This window comes from Poecile atricapillus, chromosome 1, assembly GCF_030490865.1.
Source record: "Poecile atricapillus isolate bPoeAtr1 chromosome 1, bPoeAtr1.hap1, whole genome shotgun sequence".
Classification (NCBI taxonomy): Eukaryota; Metazoa; Chordata; class Aves; order Passeriformes; family Paridae; genus Poecile; species Poecile atricapillus.
The window spans coordinates 15118415-15135986 of NC_081249.1; the positions used below are offsets into that span (position 1 = coordinate 15118415).

Here is a 17572-nt window from a genome sequence, read left to right on the forward strand (position 1 = left end):
AATTTCCAAAAAGTGAATGCTTTGCCTCTGTTATAATGGTATTATGTCTTATAGATTTAGGAAATAATAACTTTGAAGAGTTTCATTACCTCAATTTAATTTGATTATAGTTCCTAAAATAAATGTTAGCATCTAATAGATCACTATATTTAAAAAAAAATTTGTTTTCCATTACTCATGTTCAAAAACTCACAGCAAATATCTCTTAGGAGAGACACTATATCCAGTGTGTGTCTGGTAGCCTGGACTTGCAGTTGTAGCTGCTTTCCATGTTCTTTTGCTACAACAGTATCTGGGTCACCACTTCAAAGCTATTGTTGTTAAGAGGAGAGTAGAATGGAATTTACTTTGTATATACATGTACATTACTTCTGTGCTGACCACATAAATTACTACATGATAGATGATGCTATCTGTTTCAAGTTACCCTTTGTTGTTTGTTTTGCCACAAATAACTTATCAGTTATTAGTGCTCTAAAATTGAGATACTTTTCTCTTAAAGGTCATAGTTCATTATTGATTCCCCAAAAAGAACGTATATTGGCTTCCTGCTGATGATTTCTTAGTGTTGAGCTGCTCATATTATACAAAATTTAACATGGTTAGATGACCAATGTTCATTATAGGTACCTGAATCTAAGCAAAGTGTTCATAACTGGTGAGTGAAATGGGCATGCTGGATGCTGTTAATGTCATCCTCATACCACTCCATGTGATTTTGAGATAGATCAGATGAACTACAAGTTGTTGCTTTTTTCCTATTGACTACAAAGGGAAAGATGATTAATTCAAAGCTAGATGTCTATACTGTAGATGTTTAAGGTTATGAAAGATGAGTCCCATGCAATGGTTTTAAAGAATGTAGTGTGGGTGTATTATCCTCTTCATGGGATCTTTTATTATTTGAGCTTTTAAATGTTTCTTATAGAGATTTCCTTTCTTGAATATGCCTGCACTAAATATTGGCTCTTTTGTAGGAGTAACATCAGCAACAACCTTTTGTACAAGCTTTAGTATCACTTTCTCTCATGAAACTACTAAGGGGAAAACATATTCTCCGTTCTTAGCTCTTGCTTAAATAATATTCAGTTTTTCTCCTTATTGCCATTTCTTTTTTCTGGGTCTATATGCTTTATCTTAGGTATCCATCTTAGATTCTAAAAACAAAGCAGATAAAATAATTGAGTTGTAACTGAAATAAAATCAAATCCTGCAGGTTCTGGTTTTATTTTTACCTTTTTCTGCAGTCTCAGGAGAGTTGAATTGTAATATATTCTGTCACGGATCACAACAGTTGATATATTGGGACAATGTGTTCATTTCAATGAACATTAACAGAGACTAGTTTATCTTCCAAATCCAAAAAGTGGGATTGCTACCTGGGATCCTCCCTGTGCTCCTATGCATGCTGTTCACGTAGTTTACTCCTTGATCTGCCTTTTTCTACAGTTGTATCTCAGGCTGCACCTTGGGGCTTTTACCATCACTGTAACTTCTTTCTCAAAATACCTAGAAACACTCTTTCCAAAACCAGGATACATATACTTTTCTTCTCTCTTACTTCATGGATGAAATTCAGGCGTTTGGACTTCTTGGTCCATTTGTTGTCTGCAAATGAAATGGTCACATACAAGAGGTAGTCACATTCTTTAAGTGCTTCCGAAATATTTCAGTTTCACTACAACATCTCTGTTTTCTTGAACAATCAGAAACAGATAAACTTCCAGTTTTCAGAAAGAATAATGCCTTTAAAAATTTTTTGTCAAGCATATCCAAGTATTTAAAGTATGTAATAGTGTGGTTTATATAATCTCTAGTTTTTGTGTAACCAAGAAATTTTAATTTTCTAGTGTTTTGTGTAGAGATGAATTCAAGTATTGTAAGAAACCCTTCTGAAAAACACTGTTGTTGTTTCGTTGGTGCTGGTGTAACTTTTTCAGATTTCACATGTGAAATACATTGTTACTTTTTCAGGTGATGTTCACAGAAGATGATGTTAAATTTTATCTGGCAGAATTAGCACTTGCTTTAGACCATCTACATAGTCTTGGAATAATATACCGGGACCTGAAACCAGAAAAGTAAGTCTCCTATGTGAGAAATGCAGTGTATTAATTTCATTTCTGTCGCACTTCTTCCTATGCACTTTTTCACAACTGTTGAACTTTGGTAATTTGCTATATAAATTGAACAGAGGGAGGTGAGGGAAGTTTATGAGTTAATTTGTACAAGTTAGTTGTTAGACCAGTCTGTCTTTTAGACAGTTCATTCAGACTGTCTGGAAGTCTTTCTGTTCTTTAAGACATTTCTGGAAATGGGTTGGGGGTCTTTGGGAATATTGGGCAGTCTTTTCTTCCCCTATAGTCCATGCCTGCTTCTCAACCTCATTCCCGCACTTGTGCTGTACGGGGTTGTGCTTATCTTCAGGAATTAGAACAAGGATGTTGGTCCCGGAAAAGAGCTGCCCTATCTCTTCATGGCGTCTTCTCTGGGCACATCTTGTTCTTTCTCACAGTGTTATTACCAGCAATCCTTGCTTATTACTAGCAGTTCTTATCTGTTATTACCGACAATCTGTGGTTGGCCCCAGAGCCATATGACTTCCAGTGTTTGAGACATACATGTTAGCTAGCCCCTTATCTTCTGTGATTCTATGCCTTTGACACCATTTCCCACAGCATTCTTCTGGAGAAACTGGCTTCCCATGGTGTACACGGGTGCATTCTTCACTGGGTAAAAAACTGACTGGATGGCCCAGAGAGTGGTGGTAAATGGAATTACATCCAGCCAGGGGATGGTCACTAGTGGCGTTCCCCAGGGCTCTGTGTTGGGACCAGTCCTGTTTAGCATCTTCATTGGAGATCTGGATGAGGGCATTGAGTGCTCCCTGAGCGAGCCCGCAGACAACACCAAGTTGTGTGGAAGTGTTGATCTGCTGGTGGGCAGGAAGACAATGTTTGCATATGGCACTTGAGGACATGCTTTAATGGTTCCCACCGTGGAAACTACTGCAGAGTGGAGGAGGAAGGGGATGGGGTCTGGGTCATGTCTTAGCCCCAGGATGAAATGCAGGTGGAGGAACTAAATCCACCGTGTAGGGGATGTTACAAAATCCAGTTCTTGAATGCTTTGCAATGCAGTGATATTCAGTGGTGGTCAAGAACAGTTGGTATCTCGGGGAAGTGTAGCCTTTTTTGTGACTGAGGCGAAAAGGTGAAAGCCCAAGGTGTGCTCTGAGTACAGTGGCTTTGGGTCCTATTCTTTGGTACAACATGAGAATATTTATTACTCAATGTTACTTGAAGTGATCAATAACTTTTGAAATAGTAATTACAAATTACTACCTGTTATGTAAGCATATGGAAACACAGCTGGTATAAGAGAAATACAACTTTGCCTCTGTTTTTAACAATTATAATAGGGCTGCATGTGCTGCAGATGGCCAAAACTATTACTACATACTGAATTTCATCAAATAGTTGAATAAAACTCCAATAAACTTGTTTCATAATCTTAAAAATGGAAGAGTAGAAGGAGAAGAAAATGTGTCATTTGAATGTATCTTCTAATAATTCATTTCCATGCATGTTTAATTCTTCCTGTCTTTGTGTATCCTCTACTGTTTGTTCCTAAATGTTGTCAGTATGTTGTCTGAAACAACACTTAAAAGATATTTTAATTTGTTTTTTATATTATTTTTATTGTTTTTTAGCATCCTGCTTGATGAGGAAGGACATATCAAATTGACAGGTGAATAAAGGAGTTGCAATACCAGGATAACTTCTGTTCATTGTAAAGTCTTTGCATTTTCCTTTTGGTAAACCAATATGATAAAATAAGTAATTTAACTGATGGGTAATTTAGCTGTGGAAGCAAGTAGTGTAATTAGCTTGAAATAAATTAAATCTGTAAATATTTCAATATGATACCGGCTTTACAAGTATATCTGATGTTATGGACCTATGATAATGGGGGGAGGGAAGGAGAATCCTGTAATTCCCATTAGTGTTCAGTTGTATATACAAATGATGAAAGCATAACACTTCATATTAAGGTGAAAGTATCAACCATGAGAGGTTTTTTTTAAAAAATTACATTTGGAATTATTTTTTTTCCTTGCAGATTTTGGCTTAAGTAAGGAGTCAATTGATCATGAAAAAAAAGCCTATTCTTTCTGTGGAACAGTGGAATATATGGCCCCAGAAGTTGTTAACAGACGAGGCCATACACAGAGTGCAGACTGGTGGTCTTTTGGTGTTTTAATGGTAGGTTTCTGGTAAATGTAAATAATAGCAAAATTGTGATTTGACAGGTCTGATAAAACAAATCAAACACTGACTCCTAATGTGAGCTTTATATGAATTTTAACTACAAAGGAAGTCTAAAATGCATGAAATTAATAACACCACAGAGTTTGATCAAGAACATGGACTAGGAATCATATCAACACCAATAATATGCCATATTTTTATTACCATTTAATTCAAATACTTTGTAGTAATTTGAATGTTATGGGGAACAAGAAAAGTACAGAAGTTTACAGAAAAATGCTGTACATTCCAAAGTGGGGAAGAAATTCATATTCAAATTTTAAATTTGAATTTACATTCAAGAGGATAAAGGAGATTGGTAACTTTCTAATTAGAGTCTACGGTGTCATTACAAGTTAGTGGAATAATGACAACTTCATGTGTTCTCACACATGAAAATTATCTAAATGACACTGAGCTGATCTGGGATATAGTTCCTCAGTTACTTATGGTGTTTCTGCAATTACTGTCAAGTTGCAGGGTCAGGGGAAATATTATGTATATGGAATTTGAATTGGAAAAGAATAATAGATCATGTTTGGATTTAAGGAATGCTTGAAAGACTTTTAATACTTAAAATATTTGTGTGCATTTTTGACATGGAAATTAAATAATTGTATAAATGCATTTCTTACTGCTTCTGCTACATAACTGTAATAGTACAACTAATGTGTGTGCTTTATAGTACAAGAAGGACTCTTGTGTCTGAATATAGGTCATCCTATTGCTTTACAATGATTAGAATGCTGTTATGATCTGAAAACTGACTATGTAAAAGTAGCACCTGATAACTGAACTTGCTCCAGACAAGCACACACATTCCTCACAACCACACATATCACTAAGAACAGTCAATTAAAAGATAATTACAGTGTAGTTTCAGAATATTTTTTGTTGATAACACAAATATAATTAAACTTCAGCTTTAAGTTATAAAGCTGGAAAACATAATTAGGTGTTTATCAAGTGGATGTGGTATAATTGAAAATTGCTGTAAGATATTAGCTGTGACTGGGGTGGCTTTCACAGTCTTAAGTGCACTGAATGTTAAGTACTTTGGCTTCTACTTTGAATGCAAAAATACGACCTTAAAAACCAAATTCTGTAAAGCAGTATATGAAATATAGTGCAGTTTTTCTAGGACATACTTTTGTTGCTTGCATTTATAGTTTGTAATTTTCATAACCAATCTGTAAGTATCCACTTTTAACTCATACTTAATTTCTGAGCTGATCAAAAATTCAAGTGATGGTTGGTGTGGTGTAAGTACACAGTAACTAGAGTGAACAGAAGCTATAGAAATGGAGACTTTAAAAATATTTCAACAAATCGTTTGGCTTCTTGAGCTAAAACACAGACACAAAGTATGCTTAAGCCATTGTTGAGAGCTATATTCCAATCTGTCCTTTTAAACAGTGACAGTTTTAAGGAATGCCATACAAGTAAAAACATTCATTTAAAGTTTTTTGAAGCACTGAGGTACTCTCCTCCTGAAATAAAACATAAGTAGGGAAGGCCAATGTTGGCTTATTCTTTAAGTCTTATTGGCCTATTAATGTTGGAATATAGTATTAGGGAGGGGCGACAAAGAATACACATGTTGAGCTATTAATACAAGTATGTGTCTTTATGACAAATTAGGAGCTTGCTAAAGAGCCTGTATTTCATGCAAGTGTAAGTGGAACAGTCCAAAGTTACCTTTTTAAAAAGGTTTTAATTTTTAAGTGCAACTTGTGAAGATCTTTCTAAACCACAAACAATTTTTTTTTTTCTTCTTATAGTTCTGGCTTATCCCTCTCACATCTTCCTGACAATTGTCTTAAGTGTTAAAGTAGGCTTTTTTGTGTTTGCATTATTATTAAGTTTTTTTAAATATATTTGTACAAAATATGATCTAGAGTATAAAGTATCTACGCAGTAGTGAAGAGATGGCAGTAAGAAATTTTATTTCAATAAAATGGTGCTTTAAAGAATACTATTAGTTCAACTTCATGCTCCTATTGTAGGTCTACAGATACTATAGTCACACATTATTTATTCAAGTTATCCACATACATTTTTTATGTTTAGGAGGCTGAATGTTTGGGTCATACCAGAAAAGAGGGGAATAGTGGGATACCTTGTGTTCAGGATGACTGAAGTTTGCATTAGCTGTTCAGAGGATTCCTTTATAATTATTTGAATTTTGATGTCATTAACTGTATGCCATGAAATTGCATTGAACTAAATTATTTTGCAATCTTTAAACGAAAAAAATCAGATTTCTGCCTAAGTGTTGGCTGCCATGACTGCTGCCTGACTTAGATCTTCACTGCCTCACTTAGATCCGATATCCCTGCAGTGTGCAGGGATGCATGCAGTCCAACAGGAGTGCCTTTATATTTATCTATTTTTACTCAGTCACTTTCAGAACAAATCAGTATTTTAGCAGTGTCTGTTGCTTACTGCCAGGCACTGTAGAATGTGCATGCACGTACTGTGTAGCTCTTCCATGTTCCTTCAGGCTTTATTTCCACTGTATGCATACAGTAACCACTTTTCATCATGCATGTCTTTGTCAATCAGCTAACCTTTTCCCCTTCCCAATGAAGGCTATGTACATGCCAATTTCCAAAATTTTGACCTTTTTAAAAATTTCTGCATGAGGAGAAACCATCACTAACTTTTGAAAGGAAAACCTTTTTTCCTACCCTCTCCCCTTTGTTTAAAACTAAAAATACAGTTGTACAGATGAAGTTTTCCTAAAACAAACTTTTTAGGCAGAAATGAAACACAGAACATTATAGTCTAAGTTGTTCAGATAAAAGGATGTAAAGCAAGTTATCAATATATGAAAATATTTTGCAGCTTTAAAAATGGCAAAGGCTGCTCAATGTTCTTAGCAATTGAAACTGTACAATGAAATTGTTTTGTGCAGACTTGATTGTTAACATGCATGAATTTTGGAAGGTTAAGATGCTAAGTAGTTTTGTCAAAAATTAGTTTTTGTCCAGGTAATGTAATTGATGAAAGTTTTACTCTATACAGTTTGAAATGCTCACTGGTACTCTACCTTTCCAAGGGAAAGACAGAAAAGAAACCATGACTATGATTCTCAAGTGAGTACACTCTTATTTATATATCTCATCAGGTATTCTACAGGGATGCCCTCCGGGCTGCAATATCTAATTTCTACTCCTCCCTCATTTTCAAAGGTACTGGTAAATCCTCACTCCCTATTCCATATTATTAATTCCCTTTGCTGCCGATCTAATTTGCTTCACTATTCCTCCACCATACTAGGTACAAAGGATTTCATAGCAGCTCTTTAATCTGTAATAATAACTTCTCCAACCACATGATCTCTCCCATCTTATTTCCATAGTATTTTTTAACTTTCTTATCCTTTTTGATAACCTGTGCATTTTTTCCTTTTTGGTTTTTTTTTTTTTTTCCTTTGTTTTAGGTTTTTGGAGTTTTTTTGAGCAAGTGTTTTCACTCCTTATCCTTCTTTATTTTACCAGCTCCTCATCCTACCTCTTTATATTAATGGTGCTGCCAACAACTTGCCTCCCCAATACTCTTCCCTTCTGTACTCTCCTATGACTTGCCTAAGCTCCAATTTTCCCCTTTGCTATTTTCAGCATAGATTTTGCATTAGGTCTATTGTGGGAATTGCTTTCCTTCATGCAGTTAATGTTCTTGTTTTTGCTAATGAAGGTCTGCTTTTTTCCTTGCCAATTCCCCATATATTCTCTAAACTAATACAACCTATGGCATAACAGCCCCATTTTTGGGACTGTAGCCAAACACTGTACAAACAAGTCTGTTTCCTCATATCATAGATTCACTTCTCTGTTTCCGTCTATTTTTAACTAATACCATTTTTTTCCATGGAAGCTCATAAGATTATCTTAGTTTTCTCATTTATTTTCTGCTTCATTGTTTATCATTGTTCTCAGTCCTGTTAACCACTTGTCTACCAATATATCAAAGCTGGAATTTCTTTTGCACTAACAGCCTGTTTTGAAAAATAAATATATAGAACTTTTTCATCTTTTCTCTAAGTAATTAGAATGTGAAAACCACTAGAAAACACACTAATTTTTTTTTTCCTGGTTTTTGCTTTCATAACGCATACATGTCATGTTATTCTTTGCCCTTGTTTTTCTTCTTCATCTTATTTGCAAATATACTTAGTGATTCTAGTTTCTTCTGCTGCCTCAGCACCATGCCAGATCAAATCTTCATGTTGTGATTATTCAATGTCTTTTAACTAAAAAGTTCTATCTATTCACAGCAAGCATAAACTCCTTCTGACCACCTCCTATTTACAAGAAGCTAGTCTGAGATAGTTCTGCTGCACTCTCGTTTCAGGAGCCATGCATTTTTTTCTATCTGTGTCTCATGAGTCACATCTTTCTCTCCTTCTCTTTGCCTGCGTGTGACTCTGCTCTGTTCCTCAACAGTCTTTTCACTGCTGCTATAAATATCTTCTGTATTCAGCTGCCATGTAGAATATCCTTGCATTTCTCCAGGTAATCGATGTTCATAGTCATTCATAGCCCAGAGAGCAGTGCTGAATGGAGTGAAATCCAGCTCATTTGGCTGGTCACAAGTGGTGTTCCTGAGGGGCCAGTCCTGTTTAACATCTTTATCAACAAACTGGGCAATGGGCTTGAGTCAGTTTGCAGGTGCCCCCAACCTGGATTAGAGGGAATATGGATCTGCTGGGGGTTAGGAAGGGTCTACAGAGGGATCTGGACAGGCTGAATCAATGGGATGGGGCTAATAGGATGAGGTTCTGTGTGGCTAAGTGCCAGGTCCTACACTTGGGTCACAACAGCCTAAGGGAACATACCAGGCTTAGGAAAGAGTGGCTGCAAATTTGCCTGGCAGAAAAGCACCAGGGAATATTGGTCAACAAGTGCTGAACATGAGCCAGGTGTGCCCAGGTGGCCAAGAAGACAATGGCAGCCTGGTCTCTGTTAGCACCAGGGCAGTGATTATCCCCCTGTACTCAGCACTGGTGATGCCACACCTCAGATCCTGTGCCCAGTTTTGGGCTTCTCACTGTGAGGACATTGAGGTGCTAGAGGAAGTCCAGAGAAGAGCAATGGAGCCAGTAAAGGGTCTGGAGCACAAATCCTGCGAGGAGCCACTGAGGGATCTGGATTTGTTTATTCTGGGGAATGCTCGGGGGAGACCATATCACTCTACAACCAGATGAAAGGAGACTGTAGCCAGGTGGGGGGTTGGTTTCTTCTCCATAGTAAGAAGCAACAGGATGAGAGGACATGACCTCAAGTTGTGCTATGGGAGGTTTAGATGGATATTGGGGAAAAAATTCTTCATTGAAAGAATTGGACCAGGTTGCCCAGGGAAGTGGCTGGGTCACCATCCCTGGAGGTTTTTTAAAAATATGTGGCACATGGGAATATGATTTAGTGGTGGACTGGGTGGTGCTGGCTTAATGGTTAGACTTAATAATCTTAAAGGTCTTCTCCAACTTAAGCAATTACAGGTTTCTATGATTCTGTAATTACTTCCAGATTTCATTTGAGAATGTATCTCTTAATGCCCTTTCCAATTTCTTTCTTTTTTCACCTTCTAGTCTTTGCAGTTGTTAATGGTTTCAAATAGCTGCACAGAAAGTGTTCTATGATGTATAGACATTTTACCCTCTTTTAATGTTTCCTATGCTTTATGAGTATTATCTTGCATAGAAGTGTTTTTCTTTTGTTCATATAAGCAGCTGAAAACCAGAAGATATTTTAAAGTGTTTTCTGATAAGTTCACACTTTTTTTCTGGTCTATGTTTTCTTTTTATTTTGCACATACCTAGTATATTTTTTCCTTAAATTTTTCATAAAACTTTAAAATGTACAGGTGTGAATGTGAATTCTGGATTTCATCGTGTATATTTATGGTATATTGCTTTTCTTACCTTCTGTTCCTAAAAATCCACAGAAAAGGCATTCTTCTTACAACTAATTTTTTGGGGGGATTCTTTATTTCTCACAACATTATCAAGACAAATTTTTCTTTATTCTTGTGGTTTTTACCTAAAACTGGGAAACCCTGCAGCTTAAAGAAATAATAAGTTGCAGCAGCAAAGTTAAATTTTTAAACATCTTTCTCCTTTGCTTAAGAGGTATGCCTTCATATAGAATTTTGTCATTGTCCATCAGGAATGTCAGAAAAAAATTGCTGTCACTCATGTAATTGCATAATGTAGGAACACTGAGGACCTGGCATTTGCCTTTCCTTCTCTGTTATGTGCCTGATACAGGGTTTTGTGAAAGGTGGTGGTGCATGCCAGTCAGGAAGAATTGGATGCCCATTTCTCCTCCCCATTGGTGGCTTTGATCTGTCTGTAGTATGTTATTGAAGAGCCCAAAGAAGCCAAAGTTTTTCAGATTTTCCTCCTCCCTGCCCTTGCTTTTTAATGCTAAAAGGATTGGAAAAATTAGTAAATTCTAGTTTTTAAAGTAATGAATAGTGAATCAATGGCAGCACGTATGCACTTACTCGTAAGTTGACACAGAGGTGAATATCTACAAACACCTGGAATGCAAGACAAATCAGGTTCTGATTGAAACACAGAGCTTGTGTTATGGACTGTTACAGAAAAACACAAGCTACAGGTTGAATTAGTAATGAATAGGAGAGAATTATATCCCTCCTTACTATTATAGTTACAAGAAAAAGTAAGCCCTGGTAACAATGAGAGAATGGAGGCTCAATGTTAAATGGAGAGGAAAAAAATATGACAAGGATTACAAAACAAAAATAAAAGAAGTACAAAAACATAAATCTGACTGACAAATTGCGGAAGTATTATTTGAAATAGACTGGGGAGGGGGGCAAAAAGGAAAAGAGAATTGATTTTTTTTTTTTTTTTTTTTTTTTAAACAGCTAATCCCAAAAGATCTGTCCTGCCTTAATTCAATTTCAGTATTCTAGTTTGTTTCCTGGGTCATCTTGGTGTGTGTCATAGTGTGGTACTTTTCTTAGCCCTTCTATTATATAATCATCAGAATGCTTTGTTTGGTATCATTTGCTAGTAACTGAACCTATAAGTGGATCAAAGCATATTGTGAAAATTTACAAGGCTATAAACTGCTATCCTCTAGCTATTCTTTACATGTTTTTTTACCTTATCCTGTACTTAAGTTTCTGAGTCATTACTGAAAATAATATACTACTCAAAAAAAAAAATTAACTGAAAACCCAAACATGTTTACATGACTGACAGCACTTTTGCTCTGTCTGATGTCTGAAGGCAGTTTCTCAGTGATGCTACTTCATTTATTTTGGACTTGTTGAATGGCAAAAGACAGGGGGAATGCGGAGTTAATTCTTATTTAGATATGTTTGTATACTATTAATTATTTTTGTTCTCTAGGGCCAAACTTGGAATGCCCCAGTTTTTGAGTCTTGAAGCACAGAGTCTCCTGCGAATGCTCTTCAAAAGAAATCCAGCAAACAGATTAGGTAAAGTTTTTAGCAGAATATTTTAAATTTGATCATAATATTCATAACATCAGCGATTAATAAACTTACTAGAATTCTGTTTTCTGTGTAAAACGGGCTTTAAAGTAAGAATGTAATTTGCCCTTCAAGTGATCACCAAAGTATTATCATTTCTACTAGTCATACATTTAAAATTAATGCAGAAAGAATAAGAAATATGATTTTGCTAACTATTCTTTGACCAAGAAGAAAATAATTCATAGACATTTTTCTTCCTTATAAAAGGAGCAGGTCCAGATGGAGTTGAAGAAATTAAGAGGCATGCATTCTTTTCCAAAATAGATTGGAATGTGAGTATCTAATTAAAACTCAATCAGTAAATTTCTTGGTTAAGTCTTTTATGGTATCATATAACTTTTCCATTTACAATGTGTCCCTTCTCTTCAGAAATTGTACCGGAGAGAAATTCATCCTCCTTTTAAACCTGCAACTGGCAGACCTGAAGATACATTTTATTTTGACCCTGAGTTTACAGCAAAAACTCCAAAAGGTAAAGAGATATGAATGAATTTACATATTTAAAATACAGATTTTTAATTTCAAATGTTTTCGTTTAGAAATAGTTGTCTTTACAAATCCAAGGTGCTACCAAAATTTCAGTATTTAATCTCATAGCTACATGTTAAAAACTCTGCTTGTAAGTAGATGATGTATTTTTCAGATTCGCCTGGTATTCCACCCAGTGCTAATGCACATCAACTTTTTCGGGGATTTAGTTTTGTAGCTATTGCATCAGATGATGAAAGCCAAGCAATGCAGACAGTTGGAGTGCATTCAATTGTCCAGGTGAGTACATCTAATAACAAAAATCAGTGCTGTCTCTTGTGGATGGATTGTATCCTTGTCACAGAATTAAGTATCAAGAAAAAATCATTATCATTTTTTATACAAGAAAAATAAAGATCAGATTATTTTTATCCAAACAGAATCTCTGAAGGTACAGGACCTGTTTAATTACTGAGCAGCTACAGGTCCAAATAGGCTTCAACCTAAAATGAAAACATTCTACCATCTGTACTGTATTAACTCTTTAATGTCAAGCCATAACTATAAGGTGGAGTGGAATAACAGATATATTGATTTATTGGTTTTTTTCCCCCATTCATGAAAATGTCAGTTGACTCCTGCAATGCAGTAGTAGGAGGCACTGGAGTATGATTGTGAATGGTATCTGTATGTTCTGGACTGCTCTGCATCTTGGCATCCATGACCCAGGACATATTCTGTCCCTCCCAAGCCACTTGAAGTTAATTTGCTACTCTGTGCTATTTTGAGACAGATTTCAGTGTATCATGGAAGTCAGTGTTACAGTGCACACTCAAGCTTTCTTGATGTATTTGAATGACTCCAGTAGAGTGTCCTGTATTAATAATTGTGAGGTTGGCACCTGGAAGAGGAGACCTCTGCAGAAATTGTATTTCTGTCTCCTCTCTCTGCTTTTAATAATTCTAATTACTGAGTCATGGAAGCCAGCTCATGAGCTAAATGGTGTTGAAAACTTCTTAATGTAAAGGTAGGAATAAAATGGTGTGGTGTATGATTTGGTTTATTTGTATTTTTCACGGCACTGGTGATTTGCAAATGTCTGAGAAAATTTCTAAAAACAATTTATACAGAACATGAATAGCCCTTGTATTTCTTTAACACTCTCGTGTCTAGAATAGTTGCAACATGGCTTTCTACACATTACTGTTTCATGTGTAATATCATTTTTTTAAAATATAACTTTAGATACTTTTTTAGTCTCAAGAAGCTTTCTGATTTGATACATGCATCAGAATTATTTCTGATCCTGGTATCTTGCTAGAAGTTTCTGCAAAGCTTCTCTGTGCTGCTTCATTCCCACATAGTTTTGTAGATGGCATTATTGCTCTTTGTATATGATTTCCTTCTCTTGTAAAGGTCTGTTTCTCTGCTGCCTTTCCTCTGTGCCCCTCAACAACTTCCTCACTCCTATTTCCTCTTTTCTGTGCTGCAGGATACCCAGATGGTTTCCTGCAAATGCTTTGCATCCTTTGCACAAACTCCATACACTAGAACACCATTTCCTTCCCTTACAAGAGTGAGCACTTGTCCTCCTTTCAGCTTTTTATTTCTGTGAAAGGATTTTTGACTGCCATTCCATGCAATTCCAGCCAATCTGATTCTATTCAGTATGTCTGAATTTTCCAGCTGGCATTCTGTCTATTCAGATAGTAAAAACATTGATACTTCTTTACCATTGTTGTATCAGTATTTTATCTTGAAGTCTTCTGATTTTCTTTGATTTGGAGTTTGCATTTTTAAATTAGTAAAGCAGCAATCAGAAAAATAATGTCTGTTTCTAGAATACAGTGTGCATTATTTACAATATGTCTAATACATAATTTATCTTGTACTAATTTGAACAGAAGGTAGTGGGGATTTAGACCACTTTGACCTAATAGAGTCATCAGTTTAAAATTTTAAGCAAATCAGTAGGATTTTTTTTTAAAGTTATTTTAATAAAAAAATCATTTACATATTAAGAATATTCATCAATTGATGATGTTATTTTGGTAGCAGTTGCACAGGAACAGCATTCAGTTTACTGATGGATATGAAGTAAAGGAAGATATTGGAGTTGGCTCTTATTCTGTTTGCAAGAGATGTGTTCATAAAGCTTCAAACATGGAATATGCTGTAAAGGTAATTACTTTGTTATAAGCAGCACTTCTCAGATTTTAGCATTGGCCATCTTTTGTTTGCCATGGAGAAACATAGAGATTAAGATTAACTTTTTTAATATAAAAATATTTTCTATGCAACTGTAAAAGTAAATTCATAAATTCTCAAATGGGTAAGGAGTTCATAACAGCCTTCAGTCTGGTATAACTTCCAGAATAAACTTCAACTCTTTTGGCTTTCTGGCTTTCAGCAAGGTTTTTAATGTTGTTCTTATGTTATTCTATAGAGCTTTCTAGTACTTCTTTGACGGCATTAAATTCTCAGTTGAAATCAATAGATTTCCCAGAACTGCAATGATAAGATTTTTTTGTCTTTGTGTGTAATAACCTGGGACCAAATGGTTACTATGAAAGCAAGAGTATGGATTAGCAGGCTTTATAAGTGGGAAAAAAAACCCAGTCTTTAAATCCTATACTATGAGGCAGTTCTCCTTTTGAATTATTGAACAGCTTGCTACTTAATTATGTAAAATACAAAGATGAATTAAGTATGTAGATTGCTTCCTGGAAACCTTCCAGTTTCAATTTGGTAGTTAAATACTTATTTTTATTCTTGTTCTGGCCAGGAACTGATTTGACTTTTCTGCTTTCAATTTGAAGTAATTTCTTGAAACTGCAAGAAAGTCCTGTCATAGCTGATAATTCCCTCAGCTGTAACATTTGTTGTGAAGATTCACTCACTTTTCTATTGCCTCTCTTAGGGCATTTTTTTCCTCAAGGAATCTTGAAGAAAAGAATAAGATGATCAGTGTCTGCTGTGTTAGCAGGGGGTGGGTGGGTAGCAGTATGGGCATAAGGATGAAGGGGTAACACAACAGGGGAAAAGACATTATAGGAAATTCTGCAGTTCAGGAGAGGAAAAAAGTGAGAAGAACAAGAATACATTTAAGTAGGGCAAAACAATGTTTTGCTTGATTAAACAAGGTGAACTTTAGAGCCAAATGTACTTTAATAATGAAAGTGTGTTTGAATTTACTCTCAGAAATCTTTACCTTTTTTTAATTTTTTGTTCTCTTTTTCTCCTGCTTTCTTTTGCTGCATCAAATATTTGTTTGAGATTAGCATTGTGAAAATTAGCTCATTAGCATAATCCAACTAGTATCTTGTGTTAAGTTAGGAATTTGCTGTTTTATTAAATAATGGATCACTGAATGATCTACTAAACAGCCTGGCATTATTTGTCACAGCCAAAGAGATCAGATCACTTGTCCTCCAAAATTGTTTTCAAAAGAGACTTTTTCTTTTTTCCCAACATTTTTTGCTTTGCCTTGCTTTTCCAGTTTAACAGACTTGGGTTTGGTTATAATCCATGCCTTTTGCAACTATAAATACTGCTTAACTGTTGATACTAATAAGCATACCAAAACATTACTCTAGATTCACAGAAAGAATTATGCCTGTGTTTGTACGTGCTGTTACAGATTATTGACAAGAGTAAAAGAGATCCAACAGAAGAGATTGAAATCCTGCTGCGCTATGGACAGCATCCAAATATTATTACCCTGAAAGATGTAAGTAGTGTTTTAAAGACATCCTTTACTGTATTATAGTTGTGAATCACTTTATAATTTGAGAGACAACAAGCTACATGTTTTAGATTTATGTTCATGTTTTTTGTATTTAAAAATAAAACAATGTTCCTATGCAATTTATTCAGTAAGTATCTAGCTTTTTACTGGGACGTCTGTGTTTGCTTTTAAAGATGCTTAAATTGTGGTACGGTGTTGTTCTAAGGAGTCAAATCCTTCATCCTTTATAAATCCTAGCACAAGAATAATTTATTTAATGTTTGCTGTATTTTTCAAGAAACAAGGAAGGTTTTTGATTGCTAAGTTAACTTTGAATCTGATTTTGCCTACATTAATCAAAAGCAATTTTACTGTACACTATTATATAACACAGGACTAGCACAATACACAAAGTAATTTTCATGGACAGTAGCAAGTATTACTCAGTAGTAGACAAAAATCCTTCCATGTGCATGGTTTTCACTCTTTTTTACCCAGTATCTTTATCTGGCCTCTGTATGAACACTGTCTAGGTATTTTTTTCCTTGTGTTATTGGTTCTGACCATGGAAACACTTTGTCCTTAAAAATCAAGGCATAACATAAGCTGGGAGGGTAGAGGGTTTGCTTAGTGAGCAGTAGCAGTATATTCTGATGATCTAACTCAAAAAGAAAATTGCCTTTGTTTCCTTGGTTATTCATTAAAGAGGATTAAAAATTTAAAAGGCATATGCTTAATGACTTTCTTAGACTGCAGGGAAATATTCTGGTCCCCCAAACCAAACCTCAGGCAAAACAGCAAACCATTTCCAGGAAGCTGAGCTCAGCTGAAAGGAGATGGTCAGACATTTTGAAGTCATTAGAACAACAGCTCATAAATACTGTGGAGATGAGCACTAGACAACTCTGCATGAAGTTGATCTACTATAACCTATCTTCACTTCATTGATATCACACTGTTTGGCCTTTTCTTGAACAGAGAAAATAAGGTAAATATTCAGGGGAGCCCACCAGGAAGCTTATCTTATTGTAAGCAAGATACCACAATTACAGTCCCACTTTCTGTTCTGCTTCATGTGATTGGACAATTAAGCTACTTGAAAGGAGCTGTGCTGAATAGAACCTGCATCAGCATTCGGGGTGTTTTTAGTGCTGCATGCTGGGCTCATGAGTTTAATTCACAATAGAGTTTATGGCATTTAAGCAGGAAGACAAACATGAGAATGTGAGCACTTACCTGAACTCGAGCATGATGAATATTTTTACACTGAGAACAGAAATCCAGGCAGCTTTAAACAGCTGTAATATATGTTGAAATATTTTGCTTTGTAATTTATCTTTTATCATCATCAGTCATCTTCCAGCAGGAATCATCTTTCATACACAGTAACAGCAATACACAAATAGGAGACTACCAAAAAAAAAGCCTTAAACCCACCCACAAAGGAAGAAAGGCTGTAATTCTCACTCACTTCTGCTTCAGATCAGTTCCCCAAGCAGAAATTAAGGAAGGCTATCCAGTGTAAGAAGACATA

The 17572-nt window shown here is 35.5% G+C and overlaps 1 protein-coding gene across 7 annotated transcripts in view; it reads left to right on the plus strand.

Annotated features, from left to right (window-relative positions):
- The window catches only part of RPS6KA3 (ribosomal protein S6 kinase A3), a 74055-nt gene that overhangs the window by 42357 nt on the left and 14126 nt on the right, over positions 1 to 17572 (plus strand). For 6 of the 7 annotated variants that reach the window (XM_058836832.1, XM_058836849.1, XM_058836857.1 and 3 more), the window contains 10 exons: positions 1975 to 2081; positions 3713 to 3750; positions 4123 to 4265; positions 7338 to 7408; positions 11698 to 11786; positions 12051 to 12115; positions 12213 to 12315; positions 12487 to 12611; positions 14367 to 14492; positions 15952 to 16041. In XM_058836832.1, coding sequence (XP_058692815.1) covers positions 1975 to 2081; positions 3713 to 3750; positions 4123 to 4265; positions 7338 to 7408; positions 11698 to 11786; positions 12051 to 12115; positions 12213 to 12315; positions 12487 to 12611; positions 14367 to 14492; positions 15952 to 16041 — 957 coding nt within the window. The remainder of the gene's footprint in view (positions 1 to 1974; positions 2082 to 3712; positions 3751 to 4122; positions 4266 to 7337; positions 7409 to 11697; positions 11787 to 12050; positions 12116 to 12212; positions 12316 to 12486; positions 12612 to 14366; positions 14493 to 15951; positions 16042 to 17572) is intronic. The other variant, XM_058836840.1, reaches the window with a different exon arrangement.